This window comes from Schistosoma haematobium, chromosome 3 (assembly GCF_000699445.3).
Source record: "Schistosoma haematobium chromosome 3, whole genome shotgun sequence".
Classification (NCBI taxonomy): domain Eukaryota; kingdom Metazoa; phylum Platyhelminthes; class Trematoda; order Strigeidida; family Schistosomatidae; genus Schistosoma; species Schistosoma haematobium.
The window spans coordinates 1,988,659-2,011,483 of record NC_067198.1 but is presented as its reverse complement, the minus strand read 5'-3'; the positions used below and the strand labels follow the sequence as shown (position 1 = coordinate 2,011,483).

At 34.9% G+C, this 22,825-nt stretch overlaps 1 protein-coding gene across 1 annotated transcript in view; it reads right to left on the bottom strand.

The window, feature by feature from the left end:
• Positions 1 to 22,825, bottom strand: part of TRPM2_3 (Transient receptor putative cation channel sub M member 2) — a gene marked incomplete at both ends in the record, with an annotated part of 120,225 nt that overhangs the window by 20,159 nt on the left and 77,241 nt on the right. Inside the window, 9 exons of the mRNA XM_051218923.1 lie at positions 1,813 to 1,920; positions 4,979 to 5,099; positions 8,277 to 8,582; positions 12,485 to 12,493; positions 14,235 to 14,363; positions 16,006 to 16,099; positions 16,662 to 16,753; positions 18,025 to 18,120; positions 20,162 to 20,387. Of these exons, the coding sequence (XP_051068658.1) occupies positions 1,813 to 1,920; positions 4,979 to 5,099; positions 8,277 to 8,582; positions 12,485 to 12,493; positions 14,235 to 14,363; positions 16,006 to 16,099; positions 16,662 to 16,753; positions 18,025 to 18,120; positions 20,162 to 20,387 (1,181 nt within the window). The remainder of the gene's footprint in view (positions 1 to 1,812; positions 1,921 to 4,978; positions 5,100 to 8,276; positions 8,583 to 12,484; positions 12,494 to 14,234; positions 14,364 to 16,005; positions 16,100 to 16,661; positions 16,754 to 18,024; positions 18,121 to 20,161; positions 20,388 to 22,825) is intronic.

Below are 22,825 nucleotides of genomic sequence, written 5' to 3'. Positions count from 1 at the left end.
TAAAGTGAATAATTTAAGTAATAAGCAATTCAATGAATAGAATTTTCTATTAGACGACTTCATTTATGTAAGCTGTACAATCGTAGTTCAAAGTAATTCCAGGCAGCAGTCAGAGCAAAACGTTGAAACTTAAGTGACTAACAAGATCAGCTATTAATCTGAACTTGTGGTTTAGTCTATTGAGCATCAGTATTAAATCATCATAACTTGAAACAATGGTTGTTGAAATTTGGTAGTTTGAGTTGAACTACTTGTAAGTAGTTAAACTTTTTATAAAAAATAAAATAACGAAGGCAATCCAACGAATAAAACTTTCTGTTAGAGGATTTCGTCTACGTAAGCTGTACAATCGTATTTATAGTTAACTTATTCATTACAGGTAGTAGTCAGCAGTAAAGTAGAATGATAATGAGTGATTAAAACAACGTGAATTGGGATTGTATAGTAAGTTGTTTGTAGAAACCAGATATTCGATTGGTGAATAATAGTAGGGTGAAGAAAAGTGTTCAGTTTACAACTGTTAAGAATAGAATGGTGACAACTTGTAATACTGGCTAGTTAATAGATGTTAAAACGATTGAAAAGAAGTAGAAGTAACTGATAAATCTTCTAACTGAATGCTAGATTCGGTTTCCTAAGCTCTTCTAATAACCTTCAGCCTAAATCTAAACTACAATCTGAACACGGGAGAGAAAAAGTGAAATATGGAAGAACCGTTTTACTCCAAAAGTTTGTTTATGTACAAAAAATCTAGGGTATTTATAGTATCTTAAATGGCCTTGGGCTTCCGAAAGATTCTGGAACGTTACTAAACATAGTATCAATATAGACAATCATCCAATCAGAAACGGAACATGTGGCTTTCCACCTTCTAGATGTTTCTGATAAAATGTCTATTGAATGCTGATTAGATAAGAGGTTTCCCAGAGTTTTGAGAGCCTATTTTTGGCCTTTTTTCGAGAAATTTTTCTGAATCTCCCCAACAATAATAGGATGAAAAACGACAGATTACCAAAGATAGAAAGGAAAGTTAAGTTTGTGTGATAATAACGGACTCAACATATTGTTCTGTTTGAGATCATCAGTCAGTACAATTCTGGCTGACATTTTCATTGCCTATCTCGAACCCACCATATTTAGACCAACACTATGGATCTCTCTTGTCATTACATTTTGTACGAAAATTTTAACAACTTACAAGTAGCTCAATTTAAACTACTAAATTTTAGTCAGTATTGTTTCAAGTTATGATGATTTAATACTGATGCTCAATTGACTAAACCACAAGTTTAGATTAATAGCTGATCTTCTTAGTCACATAAGTTTCAACATTTTGCTTTGATTGTTGTCTGACTTCATTCAAAGACGGATAAGGACTCTAGATTGATCGTATGGGTTTTATGGGTCACTGGTCCAATCAATAAATCACTGTTCTCTAATTGACGGTATCAGTACGTCATATGCGAATAGGGCAAAAGGCTATAAGTTATAACAGGATCGTTCAACTAAAATCTTCTTATTGAAATACAAATTTATTCAATAACTATCAGACTAAACCATTGTACACAACTTTAGTAAAACGGATGATGAGGATTCTCATATTAGGACGAAACATTCGTTCAGTACGTCCAAGTTTTCATTATCGATCTAACATTCATCAATTCATGATCTCAATCAAACCCATAACAATCTTCACAACTTCACACAGATGACATTTCGTTTGTTTTTGTTGAACTACATCCATTCAATAAATAACAAATCAATTATTCATACTAATAATAGTATGATTTGATATCAAACAATTCAACTTACCTTCTCCTTGTAATGCATCTAAACTAAAATCACCAAACATTTGAAAATATGCAGTTGTATACATTGAAAATATAATATCAGCAAATGTCATATGCTTAATTTCAGAATCTTTAATTCATTGAAGATCCCAATTAGATTATTTGTTTTGTTTTGTTTTTTGGAAATAGAACCGGGGAATTCGGATAGGGTTAGAATAGGGAACAAAACAATAACAAAAGAGAATTTAGAGAAGATAAGCATTACTACTATTACTATTATTAGTACTATTATTATTACCACGACAATTACCATGACCATTACTCCTACCATTACTCTTACCATTACTATTACCACTACTATTACTATTATCAATACTATTATTACTGCAATCAAGCTGGATGATTAGGCATACATGAAAATGAATAATTAATTAATATAAAACTAATGACATGATAAGTAAATATAAAGTGAGTTTTCTTGAATAATTCAACACAATAGATTAGGTATAATCTATAAAGAGATGTAACTAACTTACTAAACTAACATTATCATTACTATCAAAGTGGAGATTTGTGGAGATTGCAGGAATTTTAATAGTTGAGTTTATGAGCCATCATTTAAAGATTGAAAGTACTGGACGATCGTTTTGTCCTAGGATAGAAGTCTTCAAAAGTGTGTATTCATCAGTTCGCATCAAAGGGACTTGAAGCCAGGACCTTCGGTCCACATGTGAATACTTAACCTCTAAGCCATTTAACTTCCTGGCATTCAACAGTGTGAAAATGCTGCTTGTTTACTTACTTACTTACTTACTTACGCCTGTTACTCCTCGTGGAGGAGTATAGGCCACTCACCAGCACTCTCCATCCAACTCTGTCTTGAGCGATCCTTTCCAGCTCTTTCCAGTTGTTATTCACTCTTTTCATATCTGCTTCTATTCAACGATGTAATACGTTCTCTGGCATTTCTCTTTTCCGCTTCCCTTCAGGATTTCAAGTTAGGGTTTTCTTCGTGATGCAGTTTGGTGATTTCCGTAGTGTATGTCTTATCCATTTCCATCGTCTTTTCCTAATTTCCTCTTCAGATGGAAGCTGGTTTGTTCTCTCCCACAGTAGGCTGTTGCTGATGGTATCTGGCCAATGGATGATGAGTATCTTGTGTAGACAGCTATTTAAAAATACTTTTACCTTCTTGACGATGGTTGTAGTAGTTTTCCAAGTTTCAGCTGAGCAGAGTAGAACTGTCGTGATATTCGTATTGAAGATCCTGGTTTTGATATCGATTAACAAACAGTGGTTTTGAGTTTCCTTTATTCTTCAATTGTAGGAATGCGGCCCTTGTTTTGCCTATTCTCGCCCGTGAATGTCTAACTTCAATCAATTCATGATCTTTTGAAAATATTCGTTTATTGTCTGAAGTGGATAAATGTATCACACTCAATATAAATCGAAATCTATTAGTCACAACTTCTTACTAGGATTCCTGAAAATCCATTATGAAACTTGACGGGTATTTGAATCGACAACTATATCTCTGTGTTATTGTGGTATAGCAACTCGAACTGATATACGTATATACGAAGTTCTACGTTGTTACCAACTGACTGACTGATTATGAAACTTAGATCGACTCATGAACTCAATGAAATGTAAGTTTTCTGAAGAACATTTCTGCTAATAAATATTCACTGATGAGCAGAATGTACCTGCATCTCAGAGCTGATGTTTACTCTGGAACTCGAACCCAATACCATTTGCTTTAAATGCCATCACGTTATCTACTTAACTACTGAGTCTTGATAGCCACTTGCTTGTGAAATGAGTTGAAGTTTAAATCTACTTGATATTGTTTACTTAAATCTTTCCATTGATGTTTACGGTTGCGATTGATCTATCTCTTATTGGTTTATGTACATCCTGTACGGATTTCCTCGATATTGCTTTAATTCAAAAGCATTCTAACTAAAGATGGATAGTGACTAGCAATAGAATCTAGTTTAACATGTGTTTCGTTCTATTTGGTACTCGTCAACCGCATACCAGAGTGAATATAAAACTCTAGGATATAGGTACATCTAAATGACAAATCCTAAATAAGACAAAAACGTTCATCAAACTAGATTCCATTGCTAGTCATTATCTATCTTTACTTATTAATAATGTAAAGAATAATTAAGAATCCATCAAATTTCTCTTTATATCTAACAACAACAACAAGAACAAAAGAAACTGTTTAATATAAATTTGACATTATCCATTATATCATTGTCATATTTGTAAAGAAATGACCTTAATTTGACGTATCTTTTTGTTTATGAATGTAATCGTAATCTTTGAGAAAAACAACGACAAGAAGAAGAACGAGAAGAAGAACAACAACAACAACAAGAACGGCAACAACAATGAAGAAGAAGTGAACTATTCAGGCTTATAATAATCCTACCAATTGAATATACGATGACCTCTTTTTAAAAACGTAATAAATGGATTAGAATGTCAATCTGAACATATCAAACTTAACAAGAGAATAAATTAGGATAATAAATAAACTGATTTAGAATAGGGTGTACTCTTGATAATTGTAATTAACCTTTAACTTGAAATAATGAAAACAACATGGAATGATTAGTAATAAACGATGAGAAATTGTTGAGTATTCATATTTGAGTGTCTCATAGTCTCACGTGCGAGCGTTTAACCACTAGACCACTGAGCCGGCATCCAACGGTGTTAATGTTTAACTGAGACTGATAAGTCCTGGGTTCGAATCCCACTAGGCAAAGTCATGAATGCGTACTGCTGAGGAGTCGCACAATAGGATGAAAAGGCCGTTCAGTGTTTTCAAGTTTTCCATGGTGTTCTAACTTCAATTGATTCATGATCTCAACTATTGAAATTACTACAATCTCCTCAAAACCCCTTCTGTTACTAATTCATCTAAGGAAATATACCTAATCACCTTTGAGTTGACTTAAGTCTAAACCTTCATGGACTGTAATTGATTCATCTTTGAGTGAAACTCAACTCTGGGATAAAAATACATTCAGCTGAAGAGTTTCAAAGAGGACGAAGTGACGCATGTCATACTAAATTCCACTGTTGGTCACTATTCATTTTTGCTTATAGTCATATTAGTTTAAAATGTGGACAGATTAAAGAAAGAAGAAAAAAAAAGAAAGAAAACCTACTTAATGTCATATTCTCTTTGGTAAATAAACCATTTGGATAGGCGATTGATTGTGCAGCCACTGCATAACCAACCATAATCACAGTTAAAATAATCATAAATGGAATTAAATCATTGGTCACCTTATGGGATAAAATTCAATGAAAGAAACAAACAATAAACTGTTTTTAGGTATCAATGACAAGGTCGAACTTAAAAGTATCCAATACATGTACATATATATGTATATAACGAATCGATCAATGTTGGAAAACCACTGGAAATCTGTAAGCATTGAATGGTCGTTTCATTCTAGTGTGGGAATCCTCACCAGAGCGCAACCACGATTTTACATCATAGGGAATCGAACCGAAGATATACGGCCGCACCCACGAATGATTAGTTTCTAGACCACTAAACCGGGATCTAACGGTGTTGTAATGTCTGTCTTCAAACAATTCACGATATTGTGCAACCATCTTTAATTATAATGGGTTTGAATCTGTCAATGCCAAGTTATTCTTAGTCATGGTGAATTTGTCCGACCTGTCAATGAATCAATTTGAACATCAGACTGTGAGTATCAACAATGTATATGTTTGGAATATGAATTCGTCAGGTCGAAATTTGGTGAGTAGGTCAGGTGAGAAATGAATGAGATCAAATATCGTTGTTTAGATAAACATTTCAGATTAGATAAATATTCAGGTCACCTTTCCTATTGAAGGCCGAGGGATTCAGAATTATATGTGTGTAACTTACATGTCTCTTAGCACTCGTCGAGATCACACGGAAAGACTCTCCAATGTAGAATGCATCACAATCAATACAACTTAATCTGTAGACAAATTTGTTTGTAGAAGTGAACGGGATCTTATCATACAATCTGGACTGTTTTCTAAACAACCATATTCGACCTGATTTATTTTGCACACAATCTACCTATATACATACACACACCTCACGGCTTCATGCTACAAATGTATAGATTTTTCATAGCCTACTCTCTTACGCATAAATCAATACAGTGATAGGACATATAGAATAACCTTGCCCAAGAATAACTTGAAACTGACAGATTCAGACTTATTACGATGGAAGATGGTCACCTAATATCGTGGGTTGGTTGAAGTTAAACATTACAACACCATTGGATCTTGACTTAGTGGTCTAGAGGTTAATCATTCGTGGGTGAGGTTACATGTCTTCGTTTCGATTCCCTATGATGAGAAATCGTGGATGTGGTCTGATGAAGATTCCCATACATGAATGAAACGATCATTCAATACTGACAGATTTCCAGTAGCTGCCGTACATTGATCGATTGGTAATAATAATAAGCTTATTCTTTTGCTAAAATGATTGACTGTACGTTGATTAAAAATTAATATTCTATTACAAGGTTTTTCATTTACGGTTTCTAAGAAATTTCCTCTCAAATCAATGATGCTCAATGATGATGAGTATTAAGATGAAGTTTATTATTATGTGGGAACTTTTCATCTCAAGTAGGACGAACAGTGAATCTTGGATTCTACTGTTAGCCACTATTCATTTTTGCTTAGAATCCTTGTAACATAAAACAATTTTGGTGGAGTTTTGTTCTTTGAGCTGGATTATTTGGTCGTGGAGCTTTCATCATTCTTCCGAACTACATCATCAGCACAAACTTCAGATGGAAGTGAAATGTTCGAATTTCTTTACATATGGCTCATAGCTTATCGTGTAGATCTCGATATTGATTGGTTCTTGTTGACCTTAAACCTGTCATTGTTTACTTCTTTGTTATGGTTGTATCTTTCAAACAATCCATAAAAATCATCCACCTGAGCTACAAATCTTCATCAACTTAAAGCAATATTGAGGCAGTCCGCACAAGATCAATTGTAGTTCTTAACAACAATGGGAAGATACAAGCCAAACAATACCAAGTTTATTTAGACTTCACCCCATTGAACAAGCAAGTGACTAACAGAATTCAATAGCTAAGTGGATGACGCGATGACATTTGAAGCGAACGGTACTGAGTTCGAGTCTCGGAGTGAACATCAACTCTGAGATACAGGTACATTCAAGTGACAAGTCATAAATAGGATGATGTGTCGCTCATCGTGGATTTCACTGATATTCATCATCCATCTTTGCTTAGAATACTTGTGATTTAAGGCAACACTAAGGTAATCCATACAGGATACACATATATCAATAAAAGACTGATTAATTGAAGTCCTTAACAACAAGGGGAAGATACAAGCAAATAATACTAAGTAAATGGATCACTATGTAAGTTTAAGGAAGGGATTTTGTGGATATTATAGTAACTACAATAGTTGAGATCATGAGTCAGTTAAAGCTAGATCATCATGGAAAAGCTGGAAGATATATTTCCTGGAGTTCTAGTGAGAAGCAGTGACCAGATAGTAATTCACTGAAGACAATAGTAGATAGTGGCGCTCAATTTCGTGGATTAGTTGAAGTCACACATCAACACCGTTGGATACAGTCTCAATGGTCTAGAGTTTAAGCGCTGGCACGCCAGACCGATAGATCCTGGGTTCGAATCTCTCGGGGTGCGGGATCGTGGATGTGCACTGTTGAGAAGTCTCACAATAGAATGAAATGGTCATCAAGTGCTTCTAGGTTTTCCATGATGATCTAAATTCAATTGACTCATGATCTCAACTATTGAAATGACTGTGTTATCCACAAAATCCCTTCTGATATTAATCAACATATGCTCACTAGTAACTGGCTTCAAGAAATATATCCTGGAGTTCTAGTAAGGAACAGTAACCAGTGGTGTTCAGCTTGGTCTGTTGTGAGATAATAACTCACTGAAGACAATGGTGGATGGTGGCGCTCAATTTCACACATTAACACTGTTGGACACAGTCTCAATGGCCTAGAGATCAAGCGTTCACGCGAGATACGCACTGCTGAGGAGTCCCACAGTAGGGCGAAACGATCGTCCAGTGTTTCCAAGTTTTTCATCATGATCTAGCTTCAATTGACTCATGATCTTAACTATTGAAAAAGCCTTTATTACACCATCATTATACACATATTAAGATTTAAATAATCTACCATTACGCATACACGATCCCGCCCCCCGGCGAGACTCGGACCCAGGACCTCTCAGTCTCTCGCCAGGCGCTTAACCAACTAGACCGCTTAGCCGGGACCCAACGGTGTTAATGTCTAACTTCAACCAATCCACGAAGTTGCGCCACCTTACACCATTGTCTTTACCCATTAGATGAATGTAAAAAAAAGAGAGAAAAAAGAAAAGAAAGAAAAAAAACACAAATATCAAAACTTACCATTTTACCAATCATAATTAATTTTGGTCCTAATGCAATATGAAAACTAAATGTATACATTAAACGTATATAGAATGTGAATAAACTAATTGCAAGACATATACGTGATGGATCTAATATTGGATCTGTCACAATATAATAACGTTCATATTGTATATTAAAATTCTCTCCTTCATGACTACGTAATCGTAATAATACAATTAATCTTAATATAAAACCAACAATATATAATGCTAAACCAGCACAATCTAATTTATTCCATCCATCAGATATATAAGTTCTAAAACTGATCCCAGATAATACAGCCTAAAAGAAAAAAATTTGGAGAAAGAAAAAGAAAACAAAGAGGAGACAATAGTATCAAATCATCTTGTTGATTTTCATATACATTACAATAATAATAATAATAATAATAGTATCTAGGATGCACGTTTCGTCCTCCTGGCGACTCATCAACTGGATGTATCTACATCTTAGAGTTGATGTTCACTTTGGGACATTATACACTAAACAATGATGTTCTCGAACTAATATATATATATATATGATGCTTCTAGAGTAAGCCAATATGGATGGGACAATATCTTAATTTCCATAGTTACTGACCAATAAAAGGCTTATTCAATTAGACTCAATCATATTTGTACTAGTGATACTATTGAAATAGAAATGAAGCTCTTGACTGAAACGTTATTGAATAAGTTAGACATTAACACTGTTAGATGCCGGCTCAGTGGTCTAGTTGGTTAAGTGCATGGCGCGAGACTGATAGGTCCTGGGCTCGAATCCCGTGAGGCGGTGTCGTGGATGCGCACTACTGACCTATGACACTCCTAGCATCCAAAAAGTGAGTTTATATAATGTTACCATTTAGAGGTGACTCAAATAGTTTCATGTTGAAATGGAGAATTAAATTAGCTATCAACTGGACATTTTATGCAACCTAACTTGTCATCAATGAAAAGACAAGGTCTGTGTTTCACCAAAAATCCAAACAGCACATAAGCGATTGTGTCTATCAATTTACATGTATGTGTGGAAACACGTACATAGGGAGGAGCAATCGTGATTTGCAATTATGGATGGGTGAATGCATACCAAAATGGCTGCAGAAACAAATGAATTCCAATGATCAATTAAGATCACATGATACACAGTAATCTTCCTCCATTGTGAAACATTTGATTGAGACTGATCATAACGTTAACATCAAGTCAGCATTTGTAGTTTTGTACAAAATTCTTCAAGGATGTATATACTAAGGTTTATTGAATGCTTGGCTATACAGAAACTGAAACCTCCTTTATGTGTTCCAAAAAAAACCCAATTTGTTCTTACCCTTAACCTACTCTGGTAATACTGATTTATTATACAGAGTGGTGATCACATTGTTCTCGTGTACCTTATTTGTCATTGTTATGGCTTACCTTTAGTTGACCTATTAGTTTTCATATAAAAATGTCTTAACAAGTATAGATGTGTGATCAAACTGTTCGAATTGTATTACGTAATATATTACATAATTTTGATAAATTTCATCTTCTCTTATTGCATTACCGAAATGTTTATGAAGGTTAAGTTACGGGTAACTTCTGAGAACTATTTATGGACTGTTGTCAGTCAGTCAGCCAGTCAGCCAGTCAGTCAGTCAGTCAGTAACAACTTCGCATATACGTACATCAGTGCAAGTTGCCACACTACATTAGCACAGAGATGCAGTTGTCGATTCAAATCCCGTAGTAGTAGAGGCGGTAAGAGTATAAGCAGTAATCAGAAAGATTAGGGTTTCAAGATGTTATTTAAAGAGTATTATTAAGTGAAATAAATTTGGAAAGAGAAAAAAAAGAGACAAGGGGGATTCGGGAGATCAGAATTTGGGAGAACACAAAGAGTGTATGCACCTGCGCCATTGCAAACGATTTTGAGCCATGTCATTCAGGGTCTCTAGCTATCGGTTGCTATCATCTCGCAGTCCCCAACCAGGCAGTCTACACCTACCAACATGACTCAGTCCACTTGTCAGTGACTTCATGGACTTTTGCCATGTTTTGGTCTGGCCGCCCCAATATATATATCCTCATTGTACAGCTATTCAGTAGTTAGATTGTGTATATCTATATTTCTCTTATTATAAGCTTCATTTCCACCTACGATTTACTGTTCTTGAGTTATGTTCAGTTCATTGAGTACTGTCTTCCGTGATCACAACCAGTCTTTGACTCGATCTTGTACAAATGTTATTCCCTACTTTATGGTGTGTTGTGGTCTGTTTGGTTGGTATATAAATCAAGTATATTTGTAATCAATGATTTGTATATTGGAAGCTTTTATTGACGTTCTGGATTCAACTGTTAGGGCTAGAAAGAAAAAGGACCAATAAAGACAATAGGCTGCTCATATTGGTCGAACATCATTGGTTTGGCACAGTGCTAAGATTGTATTGTGACGTGTGCCACTGATGTCGATAGATAAAGTAGTATGTATCATAAGCACTATAAACGGTGATTGATGATGGCGAGCAATGAAATTCAGTATGAGCATTACTTCGTCCTATTCAGGATTCGTCAGATAGATGGACCTGCATACTAGAGCTGATGTTTACTCCAGGAATCCAACTCGGTACCGTTTGTTTCAAACTCCATCTCGTTATCCACTTGGCTACTGAGTTCTGATAGCCACTAGCTTTAGCATTAGGGTGAAGTTTAAATTCATTTTGTATTGGTTGTTTAATCTTCCCAATGATCTTCAGGACTACAAATGATCAGTATCTTGTTGGCATATGTGCATCTTGAACGGATTGCCTTTATATTGCCTTCAATCACATGCATTATAAGCAAAGATGTTTGGTTAGAAAATAAAAATGGTATGTATATGATGCTTCTTTGAGTAATCAAAGGCAATAGTTATGAATGTAATTAAAATTCTGTAATCTAAATGTTTGGACAGCTAGCATGCAGCTGGATGATCCGTACTTCGCAGATGATCTGGCTCTTCTATCGCACACGCAACAACAAATGCAGAATAAGACGACCAGTGTAGCAGCAGCCTCAGAAGCAGTAGGTTTCATCATACATAAAGGGAAAAGCAAGAGTCATAGATACAACAAAACAAGGATCAATCAAGCTACATCTGACGGAGAAGCTTTAGAGGATGTAAAAATCTTTACATTGATGAACACGGTGGATCTGATACATATGTGGAAACGCGGATCGGCAAAGCAAGAGCAGCATATTTACAGCTGAAGAACATCTGGAACTCAACACAATTGTCACCGACACCAAGGTCAGAATTTTTAACACAAATATCAAGACTGTTCTACTGTATGGGGCAGAAACGTGGAGAACTACGAAAACCATCATCCCGAAGATACAAATGATTATTAACCGTTGTCTATGCAAAATACTTCAGAATATTAGTTTATCGATATTTAATAAGTGAATATATTTGTCAAAATTCAACCAATCCACCTTATTGAACGACTATCTTCAACTGTCTTTGGTGGGTAACTATCTCACAGCTGACATTGTTGAACTCTTCTATTCATGGCTTCTTAAGAGGACTCCGAAAACTCCCTTTCAAATGTAGTCATTAACGAGCACATAATAATTATCAGTATAGAGTTATAAACATTGTTGAATTTAAATTAAGATCATGAACCGTTCAATGTAAAGCCATTAATGGATACTGGGCTTATTGGTTCAGAAGTTAAGCTTTCTCATTAAAGACTAAAGGTCCTGAGTTTGAGTCCTATATGTGTGATCGTTGATGCCCAATGCTGAGGAGTTCCAAATTACAATGAAATGGCTATCCAGTATCTTTCCATTTTCACTGATGATCCAACATTGATCTACTTCATGATCTCAATTACAAACCCAACAATCTTCCCGAGCTTATCATGACGAAAAATTGTGATTTATTTAAACCCTATCAAAAACAGAAAAAAAGGTTATGATTATTATAACCCCTCCCCCCGTCGATTTACGAATCATAAATTCTTCTTTTTTTTCTTTACTATTTCTTATACAAATGTAATATATGATTACGCAACATGCTTTCTTTGAACATTCCCCCCCCCCAAAAAAAAGAGAGAAAAGGAACTATGTTTATCGCAGTAATACAGAAAAGAAAAGAAAAAAAAGGGGGGAAGAGGAAAAAAGACGATGATAACAAATTTAATAAAAATGTAAATGAACCATAACATAACTTACCCATGCAATCTTGATTGTTTCGATATTGAGTGAAGATAATCACCAATGTTTTATTGATGGTAACCATATAGGGTAATGAAGTAAATGGACGGTAGGGGGGGCAAAGTAAAGAAAAAGAATATACAATGAAAATGAATGCTTAAGAAAATATATATGAAACTTTTAATAAATGAATTAAGCTGAAGAGTTTTATACTAAGACGAAACTATTGTCTAGTGCTACCAGGTCTTCAATAGTGGTCTAACTACAATTGACCTATGATCTCAACTATTGAAATGACTATAATATCCACAAAAACCATTTATGATATTAGTCAATATATGATCACTAGTGACGATCTCCAAGTTGTATTTTCTGGAGTTCTAATGAGAAGCAGTGACCAGTGGAGTTCAACTGGATCTGTTGTGAGATAATAACTCATTGAAAACAATGGTGGATGGTGTTATTCAATTTGGTGGATTAGTTGAAGTTAAACATTAACATCGTTGGATGCCGTCAGTTTCAGTGGTTTAGAGATTATGCGTTGATGCACAAGACCGATAGATTCTGAGTGGCGGAATCTTGGATGAGCACTGTTTAGAAGTATAGTGTTTCCAGGTTTTCCATGATGATCTAGCCTCAATTAACCCTTGAATTCAACTATTTAAAGAAAAAGATGATTGCACAATATCGTAGATTTGTTAACGTTAGACATGAACATAGTTGGATTCCGATTCATTAAGTTTGAAGGTGAGTCATTCACATGCGAGATCAAAGGGTCTAGAGTTCAAAGTCTCGCTTATGAAATCATAGATGTGCACTGCTATGCAGTCTTATATATAACGATAAAACAGTTATCAAATGTTTTCAGGTTTTTCAATGATGATCTCATATTGATATCGACTCATAATTTCGATCAAAGTCGACGATTTCTACAATCTAATGCTAAAAATAAACTCAAATAAATCAATATATAAGTGTACATACGTATTGTGATAAGTGTTTCTTAATTTCATCATTTATATTTAATATAACTTGTAATGAACCTAGTTTGATCAACTATCTGATTTAGATGTTCTAAAGGTAATAGTTATTGATCATTCTCTGTTTTGGTAGTATAAATATTCATAATATCCTATTTGAACTCCACTGGTCACGGTTTCTTACTAGAACTCCAGGATATACTTCTTGAAGCCAGTTACTAGTGAGCATATGTTGATTAATATCAGAAGAGGTTTTGAGGATAATATAGTCACTTCAGTAGTTGAAATCATGAATCAATTGAATCTAGATCATCATAGAAAACCTAGAAACACTTGATGACCATTTCATTCTATTGTGAGACTTCTCAACAGTGAACACCCACGATCCCGCACCCCGAGAGATTCGAAACCTAGGACCTATCAGTCTTGCGCCAGGAGAGTCCCATACTAGGACGAAATGGCCATCCAGTGCTTCTAGGTTTTCCATGGTGGTCTAGCTTCAATTGATTCATGATTTCAATCAGTGAAACTCCTAAAATCTCCACAAAACCCCTTCTAATATATATATATATACATGCAATAGTTTTATATAGTCTCTTAAATCCATCTACATCATTAGTAGTAGTATTTCCACAATCACATTCACGACTCGAGTCCCGCATGTATGATGATGGAATCGTACTGTGAAGAAGTTCTACAATACGAGGACAAAATATCCTATCCAATACTTCTTTGTCTAACTTAGATCAACTCATCAATTTAAAAGGAAATGTAATACATTTGATTACCTGTTTAATTTCTTCTATAAATAATGTAATTACCCAAGCAATAACAACATATTCAACAACTGTGATATTGATTCGAAAATCAACTAATAATAAATAACTGAATAAGATGAGAAATGTGATGTATGAAATCTATAAAGAAAAAAGAAAAAAGAAAAGAAAAAAAGGAGAGACTCTAATTTATGAATGAGCCAATCAGAGGGGTTTGAAGTATTTCAAGGTTACGGCGCCAATTTCAGTGCTTAATGCTAACGTACGATCGGTTCACAGAGAATTTTGTACAAAACGTGATAATTGAGCGGCTATAACAAATAAAATGGCGAGACTATAATTTGTGGACGAATCAATCAGGTATAAGATGATAGATCTCGGATTTTAACGCGAAAGCCTTTCATTCATTTGGCTAAATAAATTTCTGGCATTATAGCTGATGTCAGTTCGTGATGAGAACCCCATATATAATTCCTAACTAAGGCAAATTATGACAAATATTGCGAACTGGATAATAAAAGCACCAGTAACACTGGCTGCAGCCACGTACTACAATATATACGGATGATTGGAGAGCGTACAGACTCATACATTGGCTTGGTTATGTGCATCGTGTCGTTATCCACAAGTGGTATTTTGTGAACCCGACAACCGGAGTGCACACAAACAATAATGAAGCTATATGGTCAATGCTGAAAGAGTATTTGAGACTTTATGATGGCTCCAGAAGCCGACTATTCTGTAGCCATATGGTTGATTTCCTCTACTGTATTCATTATGATTTTAATACCTCTGAACCTCTTTCTAACTTTGAAAAGTTTTTGAACCACGTCTAAGAAGTGTATCCACTTTATTTCTTTGGTTTTGTATAATATATTTTTACTCTATATTGACTGTTTGCTGATTGGCTAATATTTCTCATGATCGCTTAAGATTCGTTCAAAGGTTGTCCATAAGTAGTTAGGGTCTCGCCGTATATTCTTTAGTGATTATCAATGTTAAAATGATCATCTATGTAATAAAACTATGATGAATAGGCAGATTGAGTTAATTTTAAAAGGGTATTCCTAGAATTTAAGTAAGAATTCATAACCAGTAGGGTATAACTAAAGTCAGATATGAGGTGATGATTCATCAAAGGGATTGAAAGATAAGATAAGTGAAATATAATCCAATGTATCCTAGTTCAGACGGCTAATTGTCAAGTGGTTGTTATCATATCTGAGGGTTATGTATTCAATCATTGTCATGGATAGATAGATGTTCAGTACTTTGTGGTCTTCAATCAAACCAGTCCATGATGTACATTATGAAAGAATATTTCAGATATCGTTTTACATCCCATGGTTAAATTCATATCTGCCTATCTATCTTATCTGAAGGTCTGATCCACAAAGCAGTGGAGCAACGTTAGGAAATGCAGTTCTATGGTAGCGGGTGATAAACAATTGGTTCATAATTCATCTGGTCCCTTAGAATCCTGGAGCCCACATCCACTATCGGTTTGGCATCAGGGTTTTCCAACTCCCCTAGGTAAACTCACCATGTCCACAAACCTGAATAAAGCGCTGGACATTCGTTTTTCGTCTTCTCAATTTCGTAAACAACACCCCTGCCGCGAGAATGAAATGAGTAGGACTTCTCTGATAGTGACTGTATAAGTGACCTTGAGAGTGTCCACCTAGTAACTAAGACTAAATGAAGGTTATAAACTAGTGTGAGGAATGAGAATTATAATTTATAGTATGAGTATTACCGAAAACAAAGAAAGTTGTTAACTTACAGTATTATACACAAAACGAACAACTGGTGCCATATAAAAGTCACGAATTTGTGAAATATATTCCAAAGTTCTAGCTTGTAATGTTTTCCGAACACTGAAATATAATAAAATCAGGATTTTTACTTTAAAAGAGTCGATTTAGTGTAGTGTAAAGAAGAAAAAATGATATAATGATCAATGGAGTTCAGCCGTGTCTGGTGTGAGGTATTTACACACCGAAGACAATGGAAGATGGTCGTCCAATATCGTGGATTCATTGGAGTAAGACATTAACATCGTTGGACATTGACCTGCTCATTGGTCTAGAAGTGAAACATTCGTGCACGAGAATGAAGGTCTTCGGTTGGATTCCTTTCGGTGCGGGGTCGTAGATGCGTACTTCTGAGAAGTCCCATAATGAGACAAAATGGTCATCCAGCGCTTTCGAGTTCTTAATAGTGGGTAACACTGATTGGTTAATGATCTCAATTATAAATCAACAATTTACACAACCCTATACTGATAATTAATATCAGATTGACAACCATCCACTTCAAGACGATTATGATTGTACACTACCTAAACTATAATATCATACCTCAAAATCCTATGTCAGTTACTCAGTATGCTTAGATTAGGCATAAGTGAGTTAAAAGTCAAATAAACAAAAGACTTACCCTTTTTTACCAGCATCTTCTGCAGTTAAAACATATTTTAATGTATGATTATTTTGTGTAGATCCTTGTTGTTCCGAAGTAGGACTTGATTCCTAACATTATCCAAATAAACAGAAATACTGTCATATATTGTATACACATGAATAAGTCTCATGGGAACAAAATAAAAAAGAAATTAACTAGAGATATAATGTCAATTTCAACACCTAAAGCGATAAATATTTTTTAACAGATTCCTATTGTCCAGTTGTGAACACTTATTACGATGGTGTTTGCTACTGATGTCAACATATATAAGTAGTATGTATCATCAATTGAAAGCGAAATGTCTGCAGGTAGAATGTTGAGAAGATCAAAGAAAAAAGAACGAGAACAGATAATGATTGATATGAAAAGGGAGGAACAATCAAGTCTGAGATAATTTTCTGTATAGTTCTCAGAATTTACTAAGAGATTCTGTAATTTTGTGGTTAAATGCATTTGTTTGCCCCCCCCCTGTGTTCTCGTTCACTACACTAGTAATAATAATTGGGAAACTGAGAAAACCCATTTCTAGTGGCTGAATTGATACGCGGATATGCACTGCTAAGGAATCCCTCAAGAGGACCAAATAGCCATCCATAGCTTCCAGATTTTCAACGATGGTCTGTTTGTTTGATATATAAACTATTATGTTTGAAATATATAATTCGCATAGTGGAAGCTGGTATCGGTGTTCTGGACTCAAGTGGACGGGCTAGGCGGACATAGGACCAATAATGACGCTAGGCTGCTCATACCGGTCGAACATCCTTGGTTTGGCACCGTGCTAAGATTGTATAAGTCATATTTTGATTGGTGAATAAATCACATGATAAAAAGCCGGACATGAAGTCACAACAATGCGTAAATATAGTATTCTATGATCGGAACTACTTTTAAATATTTGATAGTAGCATCAACGTCATTGATTAACTATTCATTATCTGTAGGAGGATTTGTACAGAATGTAGTAATTTCTTAGTTGAATTCACGAATCGATCTAAGCTAGGCCATTATTAAAAACCTGGAAGCACTGGATAGCCTTTTCGTCCTGTTATAAAACTCTTTAGAAGTGCAAATTCATGATACCCTATGTGAGACTCGAACCGAGGACTTTCAGCCCCGCACTCGAACACATAACCTCTAGACCACTGAGCCCAGTATTTTCAGGGTTTAAATGGTAGTCTAACATTGATCAGTTTATGATCTCACTTAAAACTCAACAATCTCCACAACCTTATACTGATAGCTGACTTTTCGTTCAAATTAGACATTCGTACAATACTTTTACAATTAAACATAAACATTCTATAAGTTAAAAGATAGAAAAGACATATCTTACTTCTCCTTCTGTAGTTGGAATTGCTTTAGGCTTGGATAATATAACTTTTGGTATTAAAAATGGTAATGTCAATCCACAGACAACCCCCATAATATACTGAATATTAAGAAAAACAAATAAAAAGAAGCTAACTCAATTAATGTAAATGAAACTACTGATTATCGTAATTAGTAACATACCTGTTTTTCAACAAAAAAAATAAATTCATAATAATTAGGTTGAAGTTTAACAACAATGTGATTTCATCAAAGTACTAATGTTTTAGGAAGACAATAACGCTAACAGTAACAAACACTCTTATTTTAGTATATACTACTTATGTTGACCGTTATAAGTAGCAACTAGCATTAATCGGATATGGAATGCCCGTCAGCAGAAGAGTGAATCGTTTGAATTGAAAAGAACAGGAAAGAAAACAGAATGTAATTGTAATAACAACAGAATTGAAAGAATCATGAAGCAAGTGAAGGATAACTGAAGGAACATATACAAAAAATGTAGTCCCATGGTATCCGGTTACCAACAATTACTTCATAAGTCATTTGTTCCCTTAGGATCCAGAAGCCCAAAACATCAACATGAAAACCACAACAACCAAGAAAACTCTCCTTATGAACGTTCAGTTTTGAAAGAGTATATTCAAAAGGAACCGAAGGAAAGATAAACTCAATTAAACCTTTATCGTCAACGTTTAGGTGAATGTACTTCGAAGACACAACAGACAATGAACTATTTGACCTCCGAATGATAATCCCAAAAATTGGCTATTATACTAGGCTCACTGAGTGAGACATTAGACCTGAATCACAATCTACAAGACTTCACACGTTTCATATGAAAACTTTCTTTGTGAATATTCAGCTCAAGTGAGATACTTCTGGAGGAATTTCGAGAGTGATCTAACGAATTCCTTAAGAAAGGCTTTTTACGATCAAAAGCCTCTCATCGTCGTTTCCAGTCACCGTGTCGTTCGTGAATGTGTGTAGTACCAACCCACTCATTGGTCCTCATCATTATGTCCACTTACTCTTGTGATGCAGGTTACACAGACTGAAAAAGGTGAGAACTCTGTAAAGATCTTCGAACATTATCATGAGTAGATTTCGAAGGATAAATGTTCAATGTTAGAACGTTTTGTGAACTCTGATTACACGGCCTCATCTGACAAATCTTTTAAAATTATCTACACAGTCAAATGATTTGATTTGTTAGGAACAAAAATTTATAATTTATACGCTTTAAAGGCAATAACAAACTATCTTTTCAAACTGCTAGGGTTGAAGCTATCACGAGTTCACTTAATCTGCGAACGAGAAACAAGATTCGGTGACCAAAGACCAGTAAGCTAGCTATTGATGCGTCCCAGCCCCGCTAACTAGAGGGAGAAGTCCAAGCTTGGAATGGGGAAGTATGTTCTGCAAATCAACCAGAAACGAGCTATAACAACAAACACAATTCAAAACGTATATATACAGTAAAAAACCGTCCTTGGAGAGAGTTACCAAATAGCATACTAAAAGACGCGACGGACCAGTAGCATTTAAGATATTTCCCAGTGGGAAATACGACATGAAGGTGACAAAAGCGCCTTTGGCGCGAAAACAAAGAAATCCAAATTTTCTAAATAAAATTATAAAGTGAGGTCCTTGTCCAAGTGAGTTCTGGGGATCTAACGTTCCCAACACAAACTCTGTATGCAAAAAATGGCACATTCAAGTTATCATCCTTCCATTGGCTTTACCACTTGATTTTCATAAACTGTTATAGTATTCTTGAAAAGAAAACTCTTTTGGCCAAATCACTTTTCAAATTTAATAGTTGAGATCATGAGTCAATTGAAGGTAGATCACTATGGAAAACATGGAAGTATTAGATGGCTGTTTCGTCCCATTGTAAGACTCCTCAACTTCTCAAATGTTGAAGATCTACAGCTCAGATCGGTAGTTTTCATAGCGTTTCACTGATTGAGCTAAATAGTTTGATAATGATGCTTTCATTGTTCTTCTGAACAATATCATCAGCACAAACTTCAAAGTAGAAGTGGAATACTATCAATCTCAATCTTGACGAACTATAAGTTGATAACTATAAATCTTAATCAATAATATTGATTTTATATTACAAAATCTATAATTACCCTAAATACACTATTCTTAGTTGATAAATTACCACTCCATGTATTTGTAAGAAAATCTTGACAACATGGATGTGCCATAAATTTTATACTTTGACCTTCAGCAGCTAATTTAATTACTGAACTACGACCATAATAAATTAATTCATGATTAATAATTAATTGTGTTCTATGTTCATCTTCACGATAACATTCATTCAAGACACCTTCAGCACGTTCTTGAAAGTTTCTATGAGGAAAGAAAAGAAAAAGGGGGGATGATTACCAAAGTTCAATTCATGAGTCGATCTAAGTAAGACCAACATTGAAAACTTGGAAACATTGGACAGCTGTTTCGTCTTAGTATGGGACTTCTCAGCAAAGTGCACTATAGGGGTCTGAACCTAGGACCTTCAGTCTTGTGTCCAAATTCTTAACCTCTAGATTAATAATATAATCTTCATAAATTCTCCTCATTCACACTATAATATATAATATACCCTTGTGGGCCAGGGTAATTTTACATTGGTTTTCAGGAGAACCAGACACCATCCGGACTTTCATGTGACAACCCAGACAGTACAGCTCAACCCCATTTAGCAGGAGAACCAGACACCGTATAGGCTTTAACACTACAATCTGAATAGTACTGCTCAATCCTGTGGCGCATCCACACAGGTACCAAGCACTCTTGTGGACCAAATAGCATATGTCATTAGGTATTGATTATTGAATATTTGAAGGGATATTTTGTGGATATTGTAGTAATTTCAATAGTTGGTATCATGGGTCAATTGAAGCTAGATCATCATGGAAAACCTGCAAAAACTTGATTTCTCAGAGTTGCGCATCTGAGATTCCCCTGAGTGAGATTCCAACTTACGATCTATCGGTCTCGCGTGCCAACGCTTAACCTCTAAACCACTGAAATTGATGGAATCCAACGGTGTTAATGTCTAACTTCAACTAATTTACGAAATTAAGCGACACCATCTACCATTGCTTTCAGTGAATTATTATCTCACAACAGACCCAGTTGAACTCCATTGGTCACTGTTTCTCACTAGAACTCCAGGAAATACCTCTTGAAACCAGTCATTATTGAGCATACGTTGATTGATATCAGAAGGAATTTTTTGCGGATATTATAGTAATTTCAATAGATGACATCATGAGTCAATTGAATCTAGATCATCATGGAAAACCTGGAAGAACTGAATATTTCATTAAGTCAATCGTTTATAATCTTAGTCATCCTGATCAGGATGTTACTGACATAAAGTTTATTTTATTCAGGTAATTCTTTATTCAAAAATTTATGAATTTTTTCTTAGTGACTTTTATATATTACTTGATACCATAAACAGTTAGACATTAAAACATCGTTGGATCTTAGTTTAATGGATTAGAGGTTAAACATTTAATGTTGAGACCTAATCTCTTCAGTTCGATTCCCTATGATGATGGTTGCGCTCTGATGAATAGTCCTATACTAGAATGTAACAACCATCCATTGATGGTTACCTACCTAGTCCGGTCGTTATCTTCATATTTCAACAAGTTATCTGTTTTTGTTTTGTTTGTTTGTTTATTTCAACACATCATTATTGTCTATTAATCGTATATCCTATTCAAGTGCGTTTATCAAAAGCTTATGACCTTTCTCAGTACAACTTACAATAAAGTACAGTTATCATCATAGATATTGTGCTGGGGGCAGTCAATATGCATTGTAAATAAGGAACACTATTCAGATATGAATTCATGAATTGCTAACATGGAACTTATGGTCACTCAGTATTTATCATCAGGATCCATCAAGAATTAAGTAAAGGGAACTTGTTGAAATACTTTGTTCAGTGAATTCTATGTTGTACCAAAAACTATAATACTGAATTAAGCCATTAACAATCATTATGATCAAATTGGAATGGATATATGACAATAGAATACTGTAAAAATACAAATTGTAAGATTCAGTACAGCGTAACTATTTGAATTAACATAAACTTGTGGTGGTTTTCCTTCGATAACCGATCACCTTCATAACTGTTATAATATAAATCTCAACGATGTTTGAAATTAGAAGGTAAAGAGAAGCGACAACTACAGTTGATTAGCGGATAGCACAAATCACAAAGTTATAAGCATATCGAGTGAATTTGAAGCGGAAATGCGAATAAGTTTATACGAGCAAATCCATAGGCAAATTTATAATCGAATTGCATAAGGGCGCAGCAAAGCAAAGGCTAATGATAGGATTTGATTGCATACATACATGGGGGGAGGTGGACGAATGGTCGAGTGATATTTAAGCAATCAACATTTTAGCTAGAGTCTGTGTCATGTGCTCTAGTTGATCATAACGGTGCAAAGAAATATGCAAATTGTTACTATTCAAATAACATTGTCTGTTAAGTAAGTTAATAAAAAAGCTTAACGAAAATGTAACCATCATCGAAATCGGTTGTAGGATAGTTGCTATAATCGGCGAGATTGCAATTTATGGACGAACCAATCTGATATCAGATAATAGGTCTCGGATTTCGGCGCGAAATTCACTCATCCATTTGGTTAAATAGAGTTTTGGCATTATAGCTGATGTCTGTTCATAATAAAAAACTCTAAATCTAATTCCTAACCCCTAACCATCAACTGTAAATCATAATTCTAATTCCTTACACAGGA